This window comes from Tachyglossus aculeatus, chromosome Y3, assembly GCF_015852505.1.
Source record: "Tachyglossus aculeatus isolate mTacAcu1 chromosome Y3, mTacAcu1.pri, whole genome shotgun sequence".
In the NCBI taxonomy this organism is placed as follows: Eukaryota; Metazoa; Chordata; class Mammalia; order Monotremata; family Tachyglossidae; genus Tachyglossus; species Tachyglossus aculeatus.
The window spans coordinates 734472-760806 of record NC_052095.1 but is presented as its reverse complement, the minus strand read 5'-3'; the positions used below and the strand labels follow the sequence as shown (position 1 = coordinate 760806).

Sequence of the window (26335 nt, the reverse complement as noted above, 5' to 3'; positions counted from 1 at the left end):
TATATATGTTTGTACAGATTTATTACTCTATTTATTCTACTTGTACATATTTACTATTCTATTTATTTTATTTTGTTAATATGTTTTGTTTTGTTGTCTGTTTCCCCCTTCTAGACTGTGAGCCCGCTGTAGGGTAGGGACCATCTCTATATGTTGCCAACTTGTACTTCCCAAGCGCTTAGTACAGTGCTCTGCACACAGTAAGCACTCAATAAATACGATTTAATGAGTGAATGAACTCCATCCAGTCTGAGCTCTCCAGTCACTCTTCCTTCTTCTCCAACCACCCTGCTCTCAACCCCCTCCGCTACTCTCTCATCCTTCCCAGCAGTATCTTCAGATGAGATCTCCACCCTCCTCTCAAGTGCTACTCCATCCACCTGTGTGTCAGACCCCATTCCCTCTCATCTAATGAAATCTCTTATCCCTCTCCTCCTCCCCTCTTTAACTTCCATTTTCTACTGCTCACTCTCCACTGGTTCCTTCCCGTCTGCCTTCACACATGCCCACATCTCCCCCATCCTAAAGAAACCCTCTCTTGACCCCAGTGCCCCTTCTATCACCCTATCTTCCTCCTACCCTTCCTTTCCAAACTCCTAGAATGAGTCATCTACACTTGCTGCCTCAAATTCCTCAACTCTAATTGTCTCCTAAATCCCCTCCAATCTGTACCCTACACTCCACCGAAACTGCCCTCTCAAAGGTCCCCAATGACCTCCTTCTTGCCAAATCCAATGGCTCCTACTCTATCCTATTCCTCCTCGACCTCTCAGCTGCCTTCGACACTGTGGACCACCCCCTTCTCAACATGCTAACCAACCTTGGCTTCACAGACTCTGTCCTCCCCTTGTTCTCCTCTTATCTCTCTGGCCGTTCATTCTCAGTTTCCTTCGTGGTCTCCTCCTGCCCTTCCCATCCCCTTACTGTAGGGCTTCCTCAAGGGTAAGTTCTTGGTCCCCTTCTGTACTCCATCTATACTCATTCCCTTGGTGAATTCATTTGCTCCCATGGCTTCAACTATCACCTCTACGCTGAAGACACCCAAATCTACATCTCTGCCCTTGCTCTCTCTCTCCCTCCTTTCAGGCTCATATCTCCTCCTACCTTCAGGACATCTCCATCTGGATGTCTGCCTGCCATCTAAAACTCAACATGTCCAAGACGGAGCTCCTTATTTTCCCTCCCAACCCTGTCTTCTCCCTGACTTTCCCGTCACTGTGGACCACTACCATCCTTCCCATCTCACAAACCCGCTACCTGGTGTCATCCTTGACTCCGATCTGTCATTCACCCCACACAATCAATTCGTTACCAAAACCTGCCAGTCTCACCTCCACAACATCGCCTTTCCTCTCCATCTAAACCACTACCTTGCTGGTTCAATCTCTCATCCTATCCCGATTAGATTACTGCATCAGCCTCCTCTCTGGTCTCCCATCCTCCTGTCTCTCCCCACTTCAATCTATACTTCACGCTGCTGCCCGGATCATCTTTGTGCAGAAGTGCTCTGGGCATGTTACTCCCCTCCTCAAAAATCTCCTGTGGTTGCATATCAACCTTCAAAGCAAGTAAAAACTCCTCAATCTCAGCTTCAAAGCTCTCCATCACCTTGCCCCTTCCCACCTTACCTCCCTCTCTCCTTTTACATCCCACTCCACACACTCAACTCGTCTGCCGTTAACCTCTTCACTGTACCTCATGCTCACCAGTCTGGGGAAGGGGGTGGGGGGGGGTCTAGGCGGGGGAGGTTTCAGGGCCGCCCCTGAGCTTGAACATGGTGGCGGCTGAGGGGACCCCTGCGGAGCGCCTCCCCCGTCACCTCCCCGCGCCACCGTTGAAGCATCTCACCTCCTTCCCTTCCCCATTCATTCATTCGTATTTATTGAGTGCTTGCTGTGTGCATAGTACTGTGCTAAGCGCTGGGGAAGTACAAATCGGCAACAGCACATCCCCACAGCACCTGTATATATGTATATATGTTTGTACATATTTATTACTCTTGATTTTACTTGCACATGTCCTATGTACTCTTATTACGCTTGACTTTACTTGTACATGTCCTATTTATTTTATTTTGTTAGTATGTTTGGTTTTGTTCTCTGTCTCCCCCTTTTAGACTGTGAGCCCACTGTTGGGAAGGGACTGGCTCTATATGTTGCCAACTTGGACTTCCCAAGCGCTTAGTACAGTGCTCTGCACACAGTAAGCGCTCAATAAATACAATTGATTGATTGATTTACTCTATATATGTACATATGTTTGTACATACTTATTACTCTATTTATTTATTTTACTTGTACATATCTATTCTATTTACTTGTACTCCCCAAGAGCTTAGTACAGTGCTCTGCACACAGTAAGTGCTCAATAAATACGATTGATTGATTGATTCCTCTCCCCCTCGTCACCCTCTCCATCCCCCCATCTTACCTCCTTCCCTTCCCCACAGCACCTGTATATATGTATATATGTTTGTACATATTTATTACTCTATTTATTTACTTGTACATGTCTATTCTATTTACTTGTACTTCCCAAGCACTTTGTACAGTGCTCTGCACACAGTAAGTGCTCAATAAATACAATTGATTGATTCCCAAGTGCTTAGTACAGTGCTCTGCACACAGTAAGCGCTCAATAAATGCGATTGATTGATTGATTGATTGATTGACCCTTGGACAATGTTCTACCTCTGGTCTGGAATGCCCTCCCTCCACACATCCCCCAAACTAGCTCTCTTCCTACCTTCAAAGCCCTACTGAGAGCTCACCTCCTCCAGGAAGCCTTCCCAAACTAAGCCCTTCCCTCTTCCTCTCCTCCTCCTCTCCTCCCTATCGCCCCTCTCCTTCTGTCCTTCCCCCTTACAGCACTTGTTTATATTTGTACATATTACTCTATTTATTTTATTAATGATGTGTATATTTGCACATACTTATTACTCTATTTATTTTATTAATGATGTATATGTAGCTAAAATTCTATTTATTCTGATGGTGTGACACCTGTCTGCTTGTTTTGTTGTGCTGTCTGTCTCTCCCTTCTAGACTGTGAGCCAATTGTTGGGTAAGGACTGTCTCTATATGTTGCCGAATTGTATTTTCCAAGCACTTAGTACAGTGCTCTGCACACAGTAAGCGCTCAATAAAGACGACTGAATGAATGAATAAGTGAATGAACACTGGAGTAGAGATTAGGTAATCGGGTTGGAAACAGTCTCTATCCCACATGAGGCTAACATTCTTAAATACCCATTTTACAGATGAGGGGACTGAGGCACAAAAGTGAAATGACTTGCCCAAGGTCATAAAGCAGACAAGTGGCCAAGTGGCCTAATGGATACAGCAATCAATCAATCAATCAATCAATCGTATTTATTGAGCGCTTACTATGTGCAGAGCACTGTACTAAGCGCTTGGGAAGTACAAATTGGCATCACATAGAGACAGTCCCTACCCAACAGTGGGCTCACAGTCTAAAAGGGGGAGACAGAGAACAGAACCAAACATACCAACAAAATAAAATAAGTAGGATAGAAATGCACAAGTAAAATAAATAAATAAATAAATAGAGTAATAAATATGTACAACCATATATACATATATACAGGTGCTGTGGGGAAGGGAAGGAGGTAAGACGGGGGGATGGAGAGGGGGACGAGGGGGAGAGGAAAGAAGGGGCTTGACAGCACAGGCCTGACAGTCAGAAAAATCTGGGTTCTAATCCCAGATCTGATACGTGTTTGCTGTGTGAACTAGGCCAAGTCATTTAACTTCTCTGTGCCTCAGTTACCTCACCTGTAATATAGGGATTAAGATTACGAGCCCCATGTGAGACAGGGACTGAGTCCAACCCAATTAGTTTCTATCCACCCCAGTGCTTAGAACAGTGATTGGCACACAGTAAGCGTTCAACAGGTACCATAATAATTATTATTATTACTATTATTATTACTATATGGTGGAGGTGGGATTAGAATGGACAACCTTCTGCTTCCCAGGCCCATGCTCTATCACTGTGCCATGCTCCTTGCCAAGAACCTCCGGTGGTTTCCCATCCATCTCTCCAGCAAATAAAAACTCCTTACCATACGTTTTAAGGAACTCCATTATCTCTCTTCCTCATAAATTACCTTGCTGATTTCCTAATATGACCAAACACATCTCTGTAATTTACTCCTCCATTGCCAACCTACTCCCAACCTACTCAGTCTATCTCACCATCACCCTCCTAAGCAGATTCTCCTCTGGCGAGCAACTCCTTCCCCTCTATATCTGACAGACTATTAGCTTCAAAGCCTTATTAAATTCAATTCTCCTCCAAAAGACCTTCCCTGACTAACCCCATGTCCCTCACTCCCCCTTCCCTTCTGCCTCACCCTGGCACTTCATTCATTCATTAAGTCGTATTTATTGAGCGCTTACTGCATGCAGAGCACTGTACTAAGCACTTGGGAAGTACAAATCGGCAATATATAAAGACGGTCCCTACCCAACAATGGGCTAACAGTCTAGAATGGGAGACAGACAACGAAACAAAACAAATAACACAGGTGCATGGTACATACTTGGATCTGTACCCTTTAAGCACTTGGATATTCACCTCACCCTCAGCCCTATAGCACTTAGATATGTATCCATAATTTATTTCAATGCCTGACTCCACTAGTCTGTAAGATCCTTATTAATTGTATTGTTGTACTGTATTCCCCCAAGGACTTAGTACAGTGCTCTGCATACGTACGTGCTTAATAAATACTACTGACTGATAAACGGATTGATTGATTTGAATATGAAATGGCAATAGCCAGAGCTATTCATTCATTCATTCATTCATATTTAGTGAGCACTTACTGTGTGCAGAGAACCGTATTAAGCGTTTGGGAAGTACAAGTCGGCAACAAATAGAGACAGTCCCTACCCAACAATGGGCTCACAATCTAGAAGGGGTAAACAGACAAAACAAAAATGTAGACAAGTTTCAAAACCATCAAAATAAATAGAATTATAGCTATATGCATAAACTTAAATCTCTCCTCTGGAAAAACCCCTTATAATAAATGATGTAAATTTAATTTTAAATTTGGAGTCATTCATTTCTGGAAGGATTGATTCAAATCCTGGATCTGGTCTCTTCCAATTTACTATGACAGACAGCAAAACTGTAACAACAAAAGCAGTTATAAACAACAATAATTGAAATATACAGTGACCTATAAAACTTAATCATAATATTCATTATTATCAGCATCATCATCATTGTCATGTCACGGTATTCGTTAATTGCTTACTGTGTGCCAACCCCAGTACTAAGTGCTGGGAGAGATATAGGAAAATCAGGTTGGACACAGTCACAGGGCTCATAGTCTGAAGGGAAGGAGAACAAGGATTATATCCCCATTTTACCGATTAGGAGAATGAGACAACAAAGAGATTAAGTGACCTGCCTAATGTTAAACAGCAGCAAATAAGCAGAGTCAGGATTAGAACCTGGGTCTGTAACCCTCTTTACACTATATACCTTATTGTGGGTGGGGAACATGTCTACCAACTCTGTTATATTCTATTCTCCCAAGCTTCATTCATTCAACTGAATTTATTGAATGCTCATGTGTGCAAAGCACTGTACTACAAGCTTGGAAAGTACAATTCAGCAACAGAGTGCAGTACTGTGCTCTGCACACAGTAAAAGCTCAATAAATACAATTAATCAATTAATTAAATCCACCTCTGCCACTTGCCTACTAAGTGTTCTTGGGCAAGTCAAATAAATTCTCTGGCCTTCAGTTTCCTCAACTGTAACATGGGATTTAAATAAATGCCTGTTTCTGCCCCCTTCTCTCCCCACATAAGAAACTGTCTATGTTCCTTAGAATGTGGGTCCCAAGTGGACCATAATCTGGCTACCTTGTACCCAGTCCAGTGCTTAGAACAGTTCTTAAAATGGTAAGAACTGAACAAATATTAAACAAAATTATTATTATTTGTATGTCTCACTCTTTAGCTAGTAAACTACTTAAGACTAAGGTTAGACTGTAAGGTCACTGAGGTCAGGGAATATGACACAAGCACATAGTACACTACTCTGCACACACTAAGTGCTCAACAAATGCAACTGAATTGATGCTGTATGCATGCCATGGGCGGCCCTATTGAGAGGGAATCCAACCAGCAGATAGAACCTAGTTGGCATGTTTAGCATGATTTTCAGCACCTGCGTGGGCTTGAAATCTAGGGGGACCTACCCGAGTAAGTACTCATTAAAACAGAACCTAGTTCCCGAAAACTAGTTCATAAATGGCACCTTCTGTCACAATTCAACCCCCTGTCTAGACACAAGTGCCATATCAACCTCTCCCTCACCTGCGTTAGTTCTACCTTCTCCTCTGCCCCAAAACAACTTCTCCATCCTTGCTGACACTGATAATACCCAAAACAGAACGCCTCCCCTTCCCACTCAAAACCAGCTCTCTCCTGTCTGTCTCTCCTTCCTACCACTGTCGACAAAGCTATAATAATAATAATAATAATAATAATAATAATGGTATTTGTTAAGCGCTTACTATGTGCAAAGCACTGTTCTAAGCGCTGCAGAGGTTACAAGGTGATCAGGTTGTCCCACGGGGGGCTCACAGTTTTCATCCCCATTTTACAGATGAGGTAACTGAGGCACAGAGAAGTTTAGTGACTTGCCCAAAGTCACACAGCTGACAGTTGGTGGAGCTGGGATTTGAAGCTATCATTCTGTCTATATAACAACTCCATAGCGTTGGCAAGAGCCTTTGCTCTACTGCCTCAATCAATCCACATATTGAGTCTCTCACCAGATCCTGAAGATATGTCTCCCTGACAGTGCTAAAATCTGCTTGTTCCTCTGCAGAGCAACTGCTAAAATGCTCATCTAAGCACTTATCATAGGTTTCACCTTCATTACTGCAGCAGCCTTCTAATGTTCTCCCAACCATGACAACAGTTTCAAGACCCACTGTAATGCACTGCTTGGTTCCAGGTTGTTCCAGGCCTCAAGGCAGTGCACATCTTGGCCCGATCGACTTCATGGGAATGTGAATGTGAATGTGAATCACATTCAGGTGACTCTTCCATAAGCTGCCTGATCAGGAGAGCTCATATCTGGAAATACGGGGACAGTGTGAATTTAAGGGTCCCATATCCACACGATAACAGTCGTGTTGTATGTTCACCATTTACTATCTATTCACCCTGATGTCCTCTCCCATGCACTTGGTCCTCTGCCCTACACATAGTTGGTTCTAAGCTCCATCAGCGCAGTGACTACCTCTAGTAGACCCTCCAATATGCCCTGAACAGCGCCCATCTCAGAGTAAATGCTCCATAAATACAGTCCATTAACTACTATATCCCATGCTCAGCACCAATACAATCATTTTCCACGGAACTTCACTCTAAACGCCGATTTGTACTTCCCAAGAGCTTAGTAGAGTCCTCTGCACATAGTAAACGCTCAATAAATACAGTTGAATGAATGAATGAATGAATAAATGAATGGTCTGCAAATTCTAAGCATCCAAGCCAGCAAATCAAAAATGTAGACAGAAAGGACGCGAGCCTGAAATCAGAGGACTTGGTTCTAATTCCCGCTCCATTACATGTCGATTTTGTGACATGTGACCATTTTGGTTTTCGGACATGTTGACCAAATTGACAAGTCCATTTTGTGTCGACTTTGGTAAAGGCGGTCCCCTTCACTGTATTCTGGCAACTCTTCTGTAAAATGGAATTAAGACATGAAATGTGTCCAATTTAATCAGTTTGGATCTACCTCAGAGCAGAGTACAGTGTTTGGCCCATTGTAAACACTAAGCAGAAAGCATGCTTCACAGGAAAAGAGGGGAATGTGGACTGCCATTTCCAGACGAGGGAAGCCAGCTGGAATGTCCACTGATCGTGAAGTCCAGAGCCTCCCTAAATAGGAAAGACCATCTGGACCCAGAACTCTCTTCCTCTCTTCCAAGCTCTCTTCCTCTACCAGACTGAGCCCCCCTTCTCCCTCCCCTCCTCCTTCTCCTCTCCCCATCGCCCCTCCCACCTCGTTCCTACCCCCTTCCTCGCACCACAGCTCTTGTATATTTTTCTATATATTTATTACTCTATTTTATTTGTACATACTTACTATATTTATTTTATTAATGATGTATAAATAGCTATAATTCTATTTATTCTAAGGGTATTGAAGCCTGTCTACTTGTTTTGTTTTGTTGTCTGTCTCCCCCTTCTAGACTATGCGCCCGTTGTTGGGTAGGGACCATCTCTATATGTTGCCGATCTGTACTTCCCAAGCGCTTAGTTCAGTGCTTTGCACACAGGAAGTGCTCAATAAATACAATTGAATGAATAAATGAACTGAATGGATGAATTTTGTATCCTTGTAAAACTATACTCTCTTTAAGAGGAAAAATTGATATGGGATGTTAAGAGAGAGAAATGACTTTTCTTTTTCCTCTCTTAGTATGATTCAAAATAAAATAATATCCTTTCCAAAATACCTTGTCGTAATCTTTTAAAGGGTAGTTGTTGTTGTGATGCTGAGAGCTTCAGATATGCCTGAACATTTTATAGAAATTATGAAGCAGCTGTTTGTTTTTTTCTCCCTCGCCTATTTTCATCTGCTCTTGCTGGGCCCATCTTAAATAGTCACTGCTTAGATATAGAGCTGCCCGTTTCCTAATACTCCTTTTCTTTATCAAACACAAGACCAAAAACCTCATGTTAAGGGCCTTAAGATACTGAACACCAAAATAAGAGGGGGAGAGTTATAGTGTTGAAACTAACACCACCCTATGATGTCTAAAATAAAGAAATGTAATATAGTGATATTTCACCTGCAACAAAAAACAGGTTCACAGGAACATTTCAGAGCTATATCACTAAAAAATATGGTGCTCCTTACCTGCATTGTAACTAGTCTGTCATCCACCATCACCTCCTTTGTCAGAAAGTCTGCACCTATTGTGGCTTTGTATTGATTACTGAACTTTTTGTTTACATACTGATTCATGAGGGATGTCTTTCCCACCCTGTACCAAACAGAAAAAAGAGGGTTTGCATGAGATGAAACGTTTACATGTACTGATGTTCAGTATTAATTACAACCAGCTCTTCTATTTTGATGACATGCTTTTTCAACAAGAAACTCTGCATCAAAGAATATTCACTGCTAGAATCTTCTCCGAAGGTAAGCAATCACTGATACCCACATCAGATTTAGTTTAACCTTTCTTCTCCCCTGGTTATAGCTTAAATAACCTTGTGGGATCAGCATGGTTTAGTGGAAAGAGCACGGGCTTGGGAGTCATAGCTCGTGAGTTCCAATCCCAGCTGCTCCATATCTTATCAGCTGTGTGACTTTGGGCGAGTCATTTAACTTCTCTGCGCCTCAGTTACCTCATCTATAAAAAGGGTGATTAAGACTGTGAGCCCCACATCGGACAACCTGTTTACCTTGCAACTACCTCAGCACTTAGAACTGTGTTTGGCACACAGTAAACACTTAACAAACACCATCACCATTATTATGAGAAGCAGCATGGCTCAGTGGAAAGAGTATGGGCTTTGGAGTCACAGCTCCGCCACTTGTCAGCTGTGCAACTCTGGGCACGTCACAACTCTGTGCCTCAGTTACCTCATCTGTAAAATGGGAATTAAGACTGTGAGCTCCACATGGGGCAACCTTATTACACTGTATCTCCCCCAGCGCTTAGAAAAGTGCTTTAAGCATAGTAGGCACTTAACAAATACCATTATTATTATTATACAACTAGGTCACACACAGCTGACAATTGGCGGAGTTGGGATTGGAACCCACGACCTCTGACTCCAAGGCCCACGCTCTTTCCACTGGGCCACACTGCTTCTCACTGCTTCTAGACTGTGAGTCCGTTGTTGGGTAGGGACCGTCTCTCTATGTTGCCAACTTCTACTTCCCAAGTGTCCAGGGCTCTGCACACAGTAAACGCTCAATCAATATTATTGAATGAATGAATGAATGCTTCTTGTAACCTCCCCAGCACTTAGAACAGTGCTTTGCACATGGTAAGCACTTAATTAATGCCATCACTATTATCATTATTATTATTCCCCTCTGCCGCTGCCCGGATCATCTTTGTGCAGAAACACTCTAGGCATGTTACTCCCCTCCTCAAAAATGTCCAGTGGTTACCAATCAATCTACACATCAGGCAAAAACTCCTCACCATCGGCTTCAAGGCTCTCCATCACCTCACCCCCTCCTACCTCGCCTCCTTTCTCTCCTTCTACAGCCCAGCCCGCACCCTTCTCCTCTGCCGCTAATCTCCTCACTGTGCCTCATTCTCGCCTGTCCCGCCATCGACCCCCGGCCCTCATCACCCCCCTGGTTTGGAATGCCCTCCCTCCGAAAATCCGCCAAGCTAGCTCTCCTCCTCCCTTCAAAGCCCTACTGAGAGCTCACCTCCTCCAGGAGGCCTTCCCAGACTGAGCCCCCTCCTTCCTCTCCCTCTACTCCCCCTCCCATCCCCCCCACCTTACCTCCTTCCCTTCCCCACAGCAACTGTAAATATGTATATGTTTGTACATATTTATGACTCTATTTATTTTACTTGTACATATTTATTCTATTTATTTTATGTGGTTTATATGTTTAGTTTTGCTGTCCATCTCCCCCTTCTAGACTGTGAGTCCGCTGTTGGGTAGGGACCGCCTCTATATGTTACCAACTTGTACTTCCCAAGCGCTTATTACAGTGCTCTGCACACAGAAAGCGCTCAAGAAATACGACTGAATGAATGAATGAATGAATGAATTTGACAGTACTCCCCCTTCAATCCATATCACTTATATACATTCGTAATTAATTTTATCATTTGACTCCCCTTCTAGACTGGGCAGGGAACATGTCTACCAACTCTACTCTGTTACACTTGCCAAGTACATGCTTAGAGGGTACAGATCCAAGTGTATGAGCAAAACAGAAAGGAAAAGAGTAGAGGAAATGAGAACTTAGTTGGGGAAAGGCCTCCAGGAAGAGATATGACATGTTACAACTGGCCAGAGCATCCTCAAATGATAAATACTTACCCCGAGTCTCCTAGGATGATAACTTTCAGCAATACCTTCTTCCTAGATGTCATCTTCAAACTAGAAAACCAAGAGAGAAGTACTATAAGTCTGATACATAGCTGAATTATATATAATAATAATAATAATAATGATGATGGCATTTGTTAAGCACTTACTATGTGCAAAGCACTGTTCTAAGCGCTGGGGGGATACAACGTGATCAGGTTGTCCCACTTGGGGCTCACAGTCAATCCCCATTTTACAGATGAGGTAACTGAGGCTCAGAGAAGTTAAGTGACTTGCCCAAGGTCACACAGCAGACATGTGGCGGAGCCAGAATTCAAACCCAAGGCCTCTGACTCCAAAGCCCGGGCTCTTTCCATTGAGCCACGCTGCTTCTCTAATATAATATAATATATAATTATATATTACATAATATATATTATATATTATATAATAAATAATTATAATATATTATAATATATTATATGATATATAATTATGATATATAATTATATATTGTATAATTATATTATAATTATTGAATTATAATATAATTCAATCAATCAGTCAATCATTGGTAGTTATAGAGTGCTTTCTGTGTGCAAAGCTCTGTACTAGCATTTAGGAGAGTACAATAACAGAGTTGGTAAAAATGTTCCTTGTCCACAAGGAGCTTACAGTCTAGCAAGAGTAATTATACTCTGGTTTTCAATAGTACTTTTATTCCCAAAGCACTCTCATACTATTTAGCTTATTTTTGCCCTCATAACAACCTATTAAGGTAAGTAAGAAAGGCAAGTATTTTTATACAAATTTTGCAGATGAGAACACTGAGGTACAGTGAAGTTTAGTCACTTGCCCACAGTCATAATGTAAGTTAGAGTTACAGCTCATACTTGAACCTAGGTCCTCCGGCTCCTAGACCAGAGCTTTACCATTTCATTATGTTGCTTCTCCTAAACTTGGGCTGAGAAGGACACAGTATTTTGAAAACTGAAAGGATGATCAGAGCTACCTACCTCATTTTTCTGATTCTGTTTTGATCAGACTGGGTAAGTTAAACCTGTTAATGATTCAACAATTAAGACTACATGAAAACTGACTATCAGAAACACTTGAAATTTTAAAACAAAGAACTTGAGCACTAAAGAACTGGAATATAGAACATGAAGTAGGATTAGACAGATGTAGTGTTCTCTCCTAATTCCAGTCAAAATTTAAAAAGTCATGTGATTTTGACAGTTTAAAGCTATAACTGACTTTAGGCACTGGAAATTATGGAGCCTATATGGGGTTTACAGTCAAAGTGAGAGGGAGACTGTAACTGTAGACTGGACGGTGTCCAATCTGGTTAGCTTGCACATGGCCTTTGGAAGTCCCGCTCCATTATAGGTAAGCTACCTTTCATCCTGAACCTATTCCTTTCCAGCTCTCTACTACTCCTTGCCCTAACCAAAACATAGCTCTCTCTGGATGACATGGACTCTTCTGCTCTCTTCAGTGGAGGCCTCTTCTTCTCACAGTCCCCCAGACTCAATGGAAAAGGAGGAGGTGTGGGTTTCCTTCTAGCTCCCCAAGGTCACTTTCAATCAATCAATCAATCGTATTTATTGAGTGCTTACTGTGAGCAGTGCTTTCACACTATCCCTCCTCCCCCCTCCTTTTCCTTCCCTTCCTTGTAGCCTATTCCTCTGCTCTCCCGACCCCATCTATCTTTCTCAGCACATCACACCCCACCTCACCTCCCTTTCCTCTCTACCCTATCTTGATGATCAGATTACTGCTCTCAACTCTACTCTCTCTACTCAACTCAACTAGTTCGCTCCCCTTTCCCTTCGCTGCTCTCGTATCACTAACCCACAGCCTTGGATCACTGCCACTACCCGCCACCTTCCTCTTATGCTTGAGCTGCTGAACGATGCTAGTGAAAGTCCGAACACCAAGCCAACCTTGTTCACTTCAAGTTTATCCTTTCCTGCCTTAACTCTGCCCTTTCCTCTGCCAGGCAAAACTATTTCTCCTCCCTTATTGACACCCATGCCCATCATACCTGTCAGCTCTTCCATTCATTTAACTCCCTTCTCAGGCGCCCTGTTCCTTCCCACCCCCTATCCCTCACCCCCAACGATCTGGCCTCCAACTTCATTAGTAAAATTAACTCCATCAAGTCTGAGCTCCCCAAAGTCACTCCTCCCCCTTTTCCAACCGCACTGCTCTCAATCCTATCTGCTACTCTCCCATCCTTCCCAGCAGTATCTTCAGATAAGATCTCCTCCCTCCTCTCTAGTGCTACTCCGGCCACCTGTGCTTCAGACCCCATTTCCTCTCATCTATGAAATCTCTCGCCCCTCCCCTCCTCCCCTCCTACACTTCCATCTTCAACCACTCACTCTCCACTGGTTCTTTGCCCTCTGCCTTCAAACATGCCCATGTCTCCCCCATCCTAAAAAAAACCCTCTCTTGACCCCACCTCCCCTTCTAGATATCGCCCGATCTCCCTCATACCATTCCTTTCCAAACTCCTTGAATGGGTCGTCTACATGCGCTGCCTTGAATTCCTCAACACCAACTCTCTCCTCGACCCCCTCCAATCTGGCTTCCATCCCCTACACTCCCCAGAAACTGCCCTCTCAAAGGTCACCAATGACAACCCGCTTGCCAAATCCAACAGCTCCTACTCTATCCTAATCCTTCTCAACCTCTCAGCTGCATTCAACACTGTGGACCACCCCCTTCTCCTCAACATGCTATCCACCCTTGGCTTCACAGACTCTGTCCTCTCCTGGTTCTCCTCATCTCTCTGGCCGTTCTTTCTCACTCTCTTTTGCGGGCTCCTCCTCTCCCTCCCATCCCCTTACTGTAGGGGTTCCTCAAGGGTCAGTTCTTGGTCCCCTTCTGTTCTCTATCTACACTCACTCCCTTAGTAAACTCATTCGCTCCCACGGCTTCAACTATCATCTCTACGCTGATGACACCCAAATCTACATCTCTGCCCCTGCTCTCTCTCCTTCCGTTCAGGCTCGGGTCTCCTCCTGCCTTCAAGACATGTCCATCTGGATGTCTGCCCGCCATCTAAAACTCAATATGTCCAAGACTGAACTCCTTATCTTCCCTCGCAAACCCTGCCCTCTCCCTGACTTTCCCATCATTGTAGACGGCACCACCATCCTTCCCATCTCACAAGCCTGCAACCACGGTGTCATCCTCGACTCTGCTCTCATGTTCAACCCTCACATCCAATCTGTCACTAAAACCTGCTGGTTTCACCTCCGTAACATCGCCAAGATCCGCACTTTCCTCTCCATCCAAACCGCTACCTTGCTGGTTCAATCTCTTATCCTATCCCGACTGGATTACTGCATCAGCCTCCTCTCTGGTCTCCCATCCTCCTGTCTCTCCCCACTTCAATCTATACTTCACGCTGCTGCCCAGATCATCTTTGTGCAGAAGTGCTCTGGGCATGTTACTCCCCTCCTCAAAAATCCCCAGTGGTTACCAATCAACCTATGCATCAAACAAAAACTCCTCACTCTCGGCTTCAAGGCTCTCCATCACCTTGCCCCCTCCTACCTCACCTCCCTTCTCTCCTTCTACAGCCCAGCCCGAACCCTCCGCTCCTCTGCCGCTAACCTCCTCACTGTACCTCGTTCTCCCCTGTCCCGCCGTCAACCCCCAGCCCAAGTCCTCCCCCTGGCCTGGAATGCCTTCCCTCTGCACATTCGCCAAGCCTTCCTCCCTTCAAAGCCCTATCGAGAGCCCAGCTCCTCCAAGAGGCCTTCCAGGACTGGGCCTCCTTTTTCCTCTTCTCCTCCCCATTCCCCCCACCCTACCTCCTTCCCCTCCCCCACAGCACCTGTATATATGTCTGTACAGATTTATTACTCTATTTATTTTACTTGTATGTATTTACTATTCTATTTCTTTGTTAATGATGTGCATCTAGCTTTATTTCTATTTATTCTGACAACTTGACCCCTGTCCACATGTTTTGTTTTGCTGTCTGTCTCCCCCTTCTAGACTGTGAGCCTCTCCACTTGTTGCCAACTTGTACTTCTCAAGCGCTTAGTACAGGGCTCTGCACACAATAAGCGCTCAATAAATAAAATAAAATAAATAAGTTAAATGAATGAATGAATACTAAGCACTTGGGAAAGTACAATTCAACAATAAAAGGTGATATTCCGTGCCTAGAATGAGTTTACAATTTAGGGGGTGCAGGGGAAAAAAGGCAACAAAACAAATAAATAAAGTTACAGATATGTACATAAATGATGCAGCGCTGAGAGGTGGGAAGAGCAAAAGGAGCAAGTCAGGGTAATGCAGAAGGGAGTGGAAGATGAGGAACAGTGGGGTTTAGTCTGGGAAGGCCTCTGGAGGAGATGTGTCTTCAAAAGGCTTTGAAGGCCATGAGAGAGTGATTGTCTGTTAGATTTGAGGAAGGAGGGTGTTCCGGACCAGAGGCAGGATGTGGGTGAGGGGTCGCCAGCAAGACAGGCAAGATCACAGCAAAGTGAGAGCTTAGCACTAGAGGAGTGAAGGTTAGAACTAGAGGAGTGAACCGTGCCCATTGGCCTCACCAGTTCTAGATATTTAATTCCCTCCTCAAACCTCCTTTCCCCCTGCCTCCAATATCCCTTAATCCTAATCACTTGGCCACCAAAGCTACTGAAAAATTTACACTATCAGATATGACCTCCCTAAAACCTTCTCTGTCCCCACGCTTCCTGCCCTTCAACTCTCCAAAATAATAATAATTTTGGTATCTGTTGAGCACTTACTATGTGCCAGGCACTGTATTAAGCACTGGGGTGGATACAAGCAAATCAGGTTGGACAAATTTCCTGTCCCACAAGGAGCTCACAGTCTCAATCCCCATTTTACAGATGAGGTAACTGATGCACAGAAGTGAAGTGACTTGCCCAAGGTCACATAGCGGACAAGTGGCAGATCCTGGATTAAAACCCATGATATTCTGATTTCCAGGCCCGTGCTTTATCTATTATGCTATCCTGCTTCTCCACCTTTCCTAGCAGAATCTCTAGAGGAGATTGTCTGCTTTCTCTCTAAATCTACCTAAGCATCTGACACCACTCCTTTCTTCCTTAGTGAAAAGAAGTTAGGCTTGAGTCAGAGGTCGTGGGTTCTAATCCCGGCTCTGCCACTTGTCTGCTGTTAGACATTTGGCAAGACACTTAACTTCTATGGGCCTCAGTTCCCTCATCTGTAAAAGGAGGATTAAGATTGTGAGCCTCAGGCGGGACAACCTGATAACCTTGTATCTACCCCAGCACTTAAAAACAGTGTTTGGCACATAGTAAGCACTTAACAAATACCATCATCATCATTATTATTATTACTATTACCAAAACATTTGACCCCTCCTATTATCCCTCCCTAACACTATATTCAACTTGTTTGCTCTCCAAAGGCTTTTTCCCCTTAAACACATTCATGTCTCCCCTATCCTAAAGAAACCCTCCCTCAACCCCATGGCTCCCTCCAGTTATTGCTCCATCTCCCCCATATCATTCTTCCCTAAACTCCTTGAGTGAGTTGTCTACAACCACTATCTCAAGTTCCCCTCCTCCAATTCTCTTCTTGACCCCCTCCAATCTGGCTTCCACAGTATGTTGCCAACTTGTACTTCCCAAGTGCTTAGTACAGTGCTCTGCACACAGTAAGCACTCAATAAATACGATTGATTGATTGACTGATTCACTCTACAGAAACTACTCTCTCAAAGGTCACAAATGATTTCCTTCTTGCCATATCCAATGACTACTTCTCCATTCTAATCCTCTTAGTCTACCCAGACTGAGCCCCCTCCTTCCTCTCCCCCTCATCCCCCTCTCCATCCCCGGGTCTCACCTCCTTCCCTTCCCCACAGCACCTGTATATATGTATATATGTTTGTACATAGTTATTACTCTATTTATTTATTTATTTATTTTACTTGTACATATCTACTCTATTTATTTCATTTTGTTAGTATGTTTGGTTTTGTTCTCTGTCTCCCCCTTCTAGACTGTGAGCCCACTGTTGGGTAGGGACTGTCTCTATATGTTGCCAACTTGTACTTCCCAAGAGCTTAGTACAGTGCTCTGCACACAGTAAGCGTCAATAAATATGATTGATTGATTGATTGACATTGATTTTAGCAGCCTTGGCAGTGTGGACTAAACACCATGCGAACCTCGTTCACTTCAAGTTTATCCTTTCCTGCCTTAACTCAGCCCTCTCTTCTGCCAGACAAAACTATTTCTCCTCCCTTATTGACACCCATGCCGATCACCCCCGCCAGCTCTTCCGTACATTCAACTCCCTTCTCAGGCCCCCGGTTCCTCCCCCTCCTCCTTCCCTCACCCCCAACGATCTGGCCTCCTACTTCATTAACAAAATTAAATCCATCAGGTCCGACCTCCCCAAAGTCTCTTCCCCCCTTTCTCCAACCCCCCGGCTCTCAACACTCTCTGCTACTCTCCCATCCTTCCCAGCAGTATCCTCAGAGGAGCTCTCATCCCTCCTCTCAAGTGCTACTCCAGCCACCTGTGCTTCTGACCCCATTCCCTCTCATCTCATGAAATCTCTCGCTCCATCCCTTCTCCCCTCCTTAACTTCCATCTTCAACCACTCACTCTCCACTGGTTCCTTCCCCTCTGCCTTCAAACATGCCCATGTCTCTCCCATCCTAAAAAAACCCTCTCTTGACCCCACCTCACCTTCTAGTTATCGTACCATATCCCTCCTACCATTCCTTTCCAAACTCCTTGAACGAGTTGTCTACACGCGCTGCCTAGAATTCCTCAACAACAACTCTCTCCTCGACCCCCTCCAGTCTGGCTTCCGTCCCCTTCATTCCACGGAAACTGCCCTCTCAAAGGTCACCGATGACCTCCTGCCTGCCAAATCCAACGGCTCATACTCTGTCCTAATCCTCCTCGACCTCTCAGCTGCCTTTGACACTGTGGACCACCCCTCTCCTCAACACGCTATCTGACCTTGGCTTCACAGACTCTGTCCTCTCCTGGTTCTCCTCTTATCTCTCCGGTCATTCTTTCTCAGTCTCTTTTGCAGGCTCCTCCTCCCCCTCCCATCCTCTTACTGTGGGGGTTCCCCAAGGTTCAGTGCTTGGTCCCCTTCTGTTCTCAATCTACACGCACTCCCTTGGCGACCTCATTCGCTCCCATGGCTTCAACTATCATCTCTACGCTGATGACACCCAGATCTACATCTCTGCCCCTGCTCTCTCCCCCTCTCTCCAGGCTCGCATCTCCTCCTGCCTTCAGGACATCTCCACCTGGATGTCTGCCCGCCACCTAAAGCTCAACATGTCCAAGACTGAACTCCTTGTCTTCCCTCCCAAACCTTGTCCTCTCCCTGACTTTCCCATCTCTGTTGACAGCACTACCATCCTTCCTGTCTCACAAGCCCGCAAACTTGGTGTCATCCTCGACTCCGCTCTCTCATTCACCCCTCACATCCAAGCCGTCACCAAAACCTGCTGGTCTCAGCTCCGCAACATTGCCAAGATCCGCCCTTTCCTCTCCATCCAAACTGCTACCCTGCTCATTCAAGCTCTCATCATATCCCGTCTGTACTACTGCACCAGCCTTCTCTCTGATCTCCCATCCTCGTGTCTCTCTCCACTTCAATCCATACTTCATGCTGCTGCCCGGATTATCTTTGTCCAGAAACGCTCTGGGCATATTACTCCCCTCCTCATAAACCTCCAGTGGCTACCAATCAATCTGCGCATCAGGCAGAAACTCCTCACCCGGGGCTTCAAGGCTCTCCATCACCTCGCCCCCTCCTACCTCACCTCCCTTCTCTCCTTCTACTGCCCAGCCCGCACCCTCCGCTCCTCCGCCGCTAATCTCCTCACCGTACCTCGTTCTCGCCTGTCCCGCCATCGACCCCCGGCCCACGTCATCCCCCGGGCCTGGAATGCCCTCCCTCTGCCCAACCGCCAAGCTAGCTCTCTTCCTCCCTTCAAGGCCCTGCTGAGAGCTCACCTCCTCCAGGAGGCCTTCCCAGACTGAGCCCCTTCCTTCCTCTCCCCCTCGTCCCCCTCTCCATCCCATCTTACCTCCTTCCCTTCCCCACAGCACCTGTATATATGTATATATGGTTGTACATATTTATTACTCTATTTATTTATTTATTTATTTTACTTGTACATATCTATCCTATTTATTTTATTTTGTTGGTATGTTTGGTTTTGTTCTCTGTCTCCACCTTTTAGACTGTGAGCCCACTGTTGGGTAGGGACTGTCTCTATGTGTTGCCAATTTGTACTTCCCAAGCGCTTAGTACAGTGCTCTGCACATAGTAAGTGCTCAGTAAATACGATTGATGATGATGATGATGGACCATTCCCTTCTCCTGGAAACATTATCCAATCTCAGCTCACTGATATGTTCCTCTCTGGTTTTCCCCCTATCTGATCAATTATTCTCCATCTCCTTTAACTCCTACCACCTAAGCATGGGTGTCATTCAAAGTTCAGTTCTGGGTGCCCTTCTATTCTCCATCTACACTCACTTCCTTGGAGAGCTCATTCACTCACATGGCCTCAACTACCACCTCTATGCACATGATACCCAAATCTCCACCTCCAGCCCTGATCTCTCTCCAACTCTGCAGTCTCACATCTCCCCCTACACCACAAACACACTGGACATTCCAACGTAATACTGATTGACAACTGAGTAGCTCAAGCTGGGGCGTCGGCAGGCTTAGGGAACAAGCAGTGCCCAAGGAGCTTATTCCAGGACAGGCCTCTGCCCACTGCCCCTCATTACCCTGTTCTCACCTTGAGGACCCCTTAATCTTGTCTGGCAGGTCCTTTTGAAGTCCACCTGTCCCTTCTCTCCTGCTTATCTACATGGCACTGTAGGTGTAATAATTTAATCAGTTTCTAAATCTGCACTACTTAAATAGCCATCACGATCAATCACCATTTTAAAAATAATAATAATAATAATAATGGCATTTGTTAAGCATTTAGTATGTGCAAAGTACTGTTCTAAGCACTGGGAAGGATACAAGGTGATCAGGTTGTCCCACGCGGGGCTACCAGTCTTAAATGCCCATTTTGCAGATGAGGTCACTGAGGCCCAGAGAAGTGAAGTGACTTGTCCAAGGTCACACAGCTGACAAGTGGCGGAGCCGGGATTTGAACCCATGACCTCTGACTCCCAAGCCCGGGCTCTTTCCACTGAGTCACGCTGCTTCTCCATTTTCAAGTTCAGCCATAATGTGTGTTTCACTACATATTTTTATTAGGATATGCTGACCAAATTAGGTAGCATTCTTCCAAAATATGTCTAGATACACTATGGTGTGATGTTTACAAAAACAATGTATACTCAGAAATAGACATTCATTCATTCATTCATTCAATTGTATTTATTGAGTGCTTACTGTGTGCAGCGCATTGTACTAAGCGCTTGGGAAGCACAAGTTGGCAACATATAGAGACGGTCCCTACCCAACAATGGGTTCACAGTCTAGAAGGGGGAGACAGACAACAAAACAAAACATGTAGACAGGTGTCAAAATCGTCAGAACAAATAGAATTAAAGCTATATGCACATCATTAACAAAATAAATAGAGTAGTATATATGTACACGTAAAATGGAGTAGTAAATATTTACATATATATACAAGTGCTGTGGGGAGGGGAAGGAGGTAGGGTTGGGGGGGATTGGGAGGAGGAGAGGAAAAAGGGGGCTCAGTCTGGAAAGGCCTCCTGGAGGAGGTGAGCTCTCAGTAGGGCTTTGAAGGGAGGAAGAGAGCTACCTTGGTGGAGTGTGGAGGGAGGGCATTCCAAGCTGAGGAAGGATGTGGGCTGGGGGTCAATGGTGGGACAAGCGAGAACAAGGCATCATGAGGAGGTCAGCAGCAGAGGAGCAGAGGGTGCGGGCTGGGCTGTAGAAGAAGAGAAGGGAGGTGAGGTAGGAGGGGTGATGGAAAGTCCTGAAGCCGAGCGTGAGGAGTTTTTGTTTGATGCGTACTTTGACTGGCAGCCACTGGAGATTATTGAGGAGGGGAGTAACATGCTCTGAGCGTTTCTGTACAAACATATTCTAGGAAGCAGAGTGAAGTACAGACTGAAGTGGGGAGAGACAGGAGGCTGGGAGATCAGAGAGGAGGCTGATGCAGTAATCCAGTCGGGATAGGATGAGAGATTGAACCAGCGAGGTAGCGGTTTGGATGCAGAGGAAAGGGAAGATCTTGGCAATGTTGTGGAGGTGAGACTGGCAGGTTTTGGTGATGGATTGGATATATACATATCTGTAATATATATCCCTCTCCTAACTGCAAGCTCATTGTGGGCAGGGAATGTGTCTGTTATATTGTTATATTCTATTCTCTTAAGCACTAAGTACACTCCTCTGTACATAATATGCATTCAATAAATACGACTTACTGTCTTTTCAACCACTCACTCCTGCATCGCTGTGACTAGCTCCCTTTGTCCATCCCCTCTTCTAACCCCACAGCACTTATGTACGTCTGTAATTTTATTTATTTATATTAATGTTTGTCTCCCCCTCTAGACTGTAAGCTTGTGGTGGGCAAGGAACATATCAGTAATTGTTATACTTCACTCTCCCAAATGCTTACTACAGTGTTCTGCACACAAAAAGCACTCAATAAATATTTAAGCCACTAAATATGGTCAGTTCTATCGTCACAACACCAAAATCCGCCCCTTTGTTTCCATCCAAACTGCTATGACACTAATGCAAGCACTTATTCATTCATTCATTCATTCATATTTGTTGAGTGCTTACTGTGTGCACAGCACTGTACTAAGCGCTTGGGAAGTACAAGTCAGCAACATATACAGATGGTCCCTACCCATCAACAGGCTCACACTCTAGAAGGGGGAGACAGACAACAAACAAAATATGTAGACAGATGTCATACCTATCAGAATAAATAGAATTATAGCTCTATGCACATCATTAATAAAATAAATACAGTAGTAAATATGTAGAAGTAAAATAAATAGAGTAATGAATATGTACAAATATACACAAGTGCTGAGGGGAGGAGAAGGAGGTAGTGCAGAGGAGGGGGACGATGGGGAGGAGCATCCCACCTTGATTATTGTATCAGCCTCCTTGCTGACCTCCCTGCCTCCTCTTTCCACTCCAGTCCATAAACCATTCTGTTGCCCAAATAATTTTAATAATAATGATAATAATAATAATAATAATAATGGCATTTGTTACGCATTTACTTTGTGCCAAGCACTGTTCTAAGTGCTGGGGTAGATACAAGGTAATCAGGTTGTCCCACGTGGGGCTCACAGTTTTAATCCCCATTTTACAGACAAGGTAATTGAGGCACAGAGAAGTTAAGTGACTTGCCCAAAGTCACACAGCTGACAAGTGGCAGAGTTGGTACTAGAACGCACATCCTGATTCCCAAGTCCGTGCTCTTTCCACTAAGCCACGCTGTTTCTCAGTTTTTCCTTCAAAAATGTTCAGACATTTCCCCACTCCTCAAAAAACTCAAGGATTGCCCAATCACCTCCACATCAAGCAAAAACTCCTCTCCACTGGCTTTAAAGCATTTACCCACCATACCAGCTTCTACCTCAACTTGCTGCTCTCCTACCACAACAGAGCCCGCACACTTCGCTCCTCTGGTGCCAACATTCTCACTGTATCTCGATCTCATCCATCTCACCCTTGATCTCTTCCCCACATCTTTCCTTTGGCCTGGAATGCCCTCCCTCCTCATATCAGATAACTGCTCTCCACTTCAAAGCCTTACTGAAGGCACATCCCCTCCAAGAATCCTTCCCTGAGTGAGCCCTCCTCTCATCAGTCCCTTCTGCATTGCTTACTTGCTCCTCCATTCATCCACCCTCCCATCCATAAAGCATATTGTATATATTTGCATATATCTGTAATCTATTTATTTATTTATATTAATACCTGTCTCCCCCTCTAGACTGTGAGCTCATGTGAGCAGGAATGTGTCTGTTTGTTGTTCTATTGTACTCTTCCAAGCGCTTTGCACACAATAACCACTCAGTAAATATGAATGAATGCATGAATGAATGAATGAATACGACTTACTAGCTGACTTCACCACCAGTGAAAAGCACTGCCTCCTCACCCCTGCTAGGGAGAGAATGAAGGGGGCAAGGGAGATTTTAGGGCATTTAGGTCTTATGGTTTCCATTTTACTAATAGTGTATGTGGGCAGGTCATTAGGAGATGAACATGGGGTAAAGGAATGGGGAGTTTGGTGGGAATTATTGGTCTGAAACAACTAGCAAGGAAAATGGGCATGGCAGACAATAAGGATGGAGAAATAATGTTGCTGGACAAGGAGAGGGCAGAGTTAAAGATGGTAAAGATAGATATCAGGTGTGTAAGATAAGCCTGATACCTAGATTTCTGCCACCAGTGCTCCACAGCTTGTGCAGAGAAGTGGAGGAAGCCTTCTGTGGAGGTGATCCAGTGTTTACAGTGCTCTGCACATAGTAAGCGCTCAATAAATACGATTGATGATGATGAGCAAAGGATCAGGGAAACAAGTGACTGACTTCACTGTAGAGGGCAGTGTTGAGGACCTCAATTTGGGGTTTTTGTAGTTTGGATGGGGAAAAAAATTGGATTGAGTCCAAAGACTGAAGGTCTCTGTGGGGAACAGAACAGATTTGCGGGGTGAGACACAGGGTATGGGAAGGAATCCTAATCCTCCTCGACCTCTCAGCTGCCTTTGACACTGTGGACCACCCCCTTATCCTCAACACGCTATCAAACCTTGGCTTCAAACCTTGGCTTCACAGATTCCATCCTCTCCTGGTTCTCCTCTTATCTCTCCAGCTGTTCATTCTCAGTCTCCTTTGCGGGATCCTCCTCCCCCTCCCATGCCCTTACTGCACGGGTTCATCAAGGGTCAGTTCTTGGTCCTCTTCTGTTCTCTATTTACACTCACTCCCTTGGTGAAATCATTTGCTCCCATGGCTTCAACTATCATCTCTAGGCTGATGACACCCAAATCTATATCTCTGCCCTTGCTCTCTCTCCCTCCCTTCAGGCTCAGATTTCTTCATTCATTCATTCATTCAATCGCATTTATTGAGCACTTACTGTGTGCAGAGCACTGTACTAAGCGCTTGGGAAGTACAAGTTGGTAACATATAGAGACGGTCCCTATTTATTAAGTGCTTACTATGTGCAAAGCACTGTTCTAAGCACTGGGGAGGTTACAAGGTGATCAGGTTGTCCCACGGGGGCTCACAGTCTTCATCCCCATTTTACAGATGAGGGAAATGAGGCACAGAGAAGTTAAGTGACTTGCCCAAAATCACACAACTGACAATTGGTGGAGTTGGGATTTAAAACCACGACCTCTTACTCCAAAGCCTGTGATCTTTCCACTGCACCACACTGCTTCTCCTGCCTTCAAGACATCTCCATCTGGATGTCTGCCTACAATCTAAAACTCAATATGTCCAAGACTGAACTCCTTATCGTCCCTCCCAAACCCTGCCCTCTCTCTGACTCTCCCATCACTGTAGACAGCACTACCATCCTTCCCTTCTCACAAGCCCGCAACCTTGGTGTCTTCCTCTACTCTGCTCTCTCGTTCACCCCTCACATCCAATCTGTCATCAAAACCTGCCAGTCTCACCTCCGCAACATCGCCAAGATCCGCCCTTTTCTCTTCATCCAAATGGCTACCCTGCTTGTTCAATCCCTACCCAACAGTGGGCTCACAGTCTAGAAGGGGGAGACAGACAAAAAAACAGAACAAGTAGACGTGTCAATAACATCAGAATTAATAGAATTATATCTATATACACATCATTAATAAAAATGCATAAATATACACAAGTGCTGTGAGGAGGGAAAGGGGGTAGGGCAGAGGGAGGTAAGGGGGTGATGGGGAGGAGGAGGAGGAGAGGAAAAAGGGGGGCTCAGTCTATGAAGGCCTCCTGGAGGAGGTGAGCTCTCAGTAGAACTTTGAAGGGAGGAAGAGAGCTAGTTTGGCGGATGTGTGGAGGGAGGGCATTCCGGGCCAGAAATAGGACATGGACAAGGAGTCGATGGCAGAACAGGTGACAACGAGGTGCAATGACGAGGTTAACAGCAAAGGAGCAGAGTATGTGGACTGGGCTGTAGAAGGAGAGATGGGAGGTGAGGTAGGAAGGAGCAAGGTGATGGACAGCTTTGAAGCCCATAATAAGGAGTTTTTGCTTCATGCGAATATTGATAGACAACCACTGGAGATTTTTGGGAAGGGGAGTGACATACCATGCTCTTATCTCTCTGGCCATTCATTCTCAGTCTCCTTTGTGGGCTCCTCCTCCCATCCCTTACTGTAGCGATTCTGCAAGGGTCAGTTCTTTGTCCCCTTCTGTTCTCTCTCTATACTCCTTTGGTGAATTCATTCATTCCCATGGCTTCAATTATAATCTATACACTGATGACACCCAAATCTACATCTCCGCCCCTGCTCTCTCTCCCTCCTTCCAGGCTCGTATCTCCTCCTGCCTTCAGGACATCTCCATCTGGATGTCTGCCCGCCATCTAAAACTCAATATGTCCAAGACTGAATTCCTTATCTTCCCTCCCAAACCCTGCCCTCTCCCTGCACTATCATCCTGCCCATCTCACAAGCCTGCAACCTTGGTGTCATCCTGACTCTGCTCTCTCGTTCACCCCTCACATCCAATCTGTCACCAAAACCTGCCAGTCTCACCTCCGCAACATCGCCAAGATCTGCCCTTTCCTCTGCATCCAAACTGCTACCCTGATGATTCAGTCTCTCAACCTATCCTGACTGTATTACTGCATCAGCCTCCTCTCTGATCTCCCATCCTCCTGTCTCTCCCCACTTCAGTCTATACTTCACGCTGCTGCCCAGATCATCTTTGTGCAGAAATGCTCTGGGCATTTCAAAAAAATCCTCCTCAAAAATCTCCAGTGGCTACCAGTCAACCTACACATCAGGCAAAAACTTCCTATTCTTGGCTTCAAGGCTCTTCATCACCTCACCCCCTCCTACCTCACCTCCCTTCTTTCCTTATACAGCCCAGCCTGCACCCTCCACTCCTCTGCCGCTAACCTCCTCACCGTACCTCATTTTTGCCTGTCCTGCTACAACCCCGGCCCACGTCCTCCCCCCTGGCCTGGAATGCCCACCCACTGCACATCTGCCAAGCTAGCTCTCTTCCTCCCTTCAAAGCCCTACTGAGCTCACCTCCTCCAGGAGGCCTTCCCAG

The 26335-nt window shown here is 45.2% G+C and overlaps 1 protein-coding gene across 1 annotated transcript in view; it reads right to left on the bottom strand.

Moving 5' to 3' along the window:
- Positions 1-26335, bottom strand: part of LOC119946730 (ras-related protein Rab-7a-like) — a 58321-nt gene that overhangs the window by 28560 nt on the left and 3426 nt on the right. Inside the window, exons 2-3 of the mRNA XM_038768149.1 lie at positions 11091-11150; positions 8926-9052 (exon numbers count right to left, since the gene is read on the bottom strand). Coding sequence (XP_038624077.1) covers positions 8926-9052; positions 11091-11143 — 180 coding nt within the window. The 5' untranslated portion in view covers positions 11144-11150. The remainder of the gene's footprint in view (positions 1-8925; positions 9053-11090; positions 11151-26335) is intronic.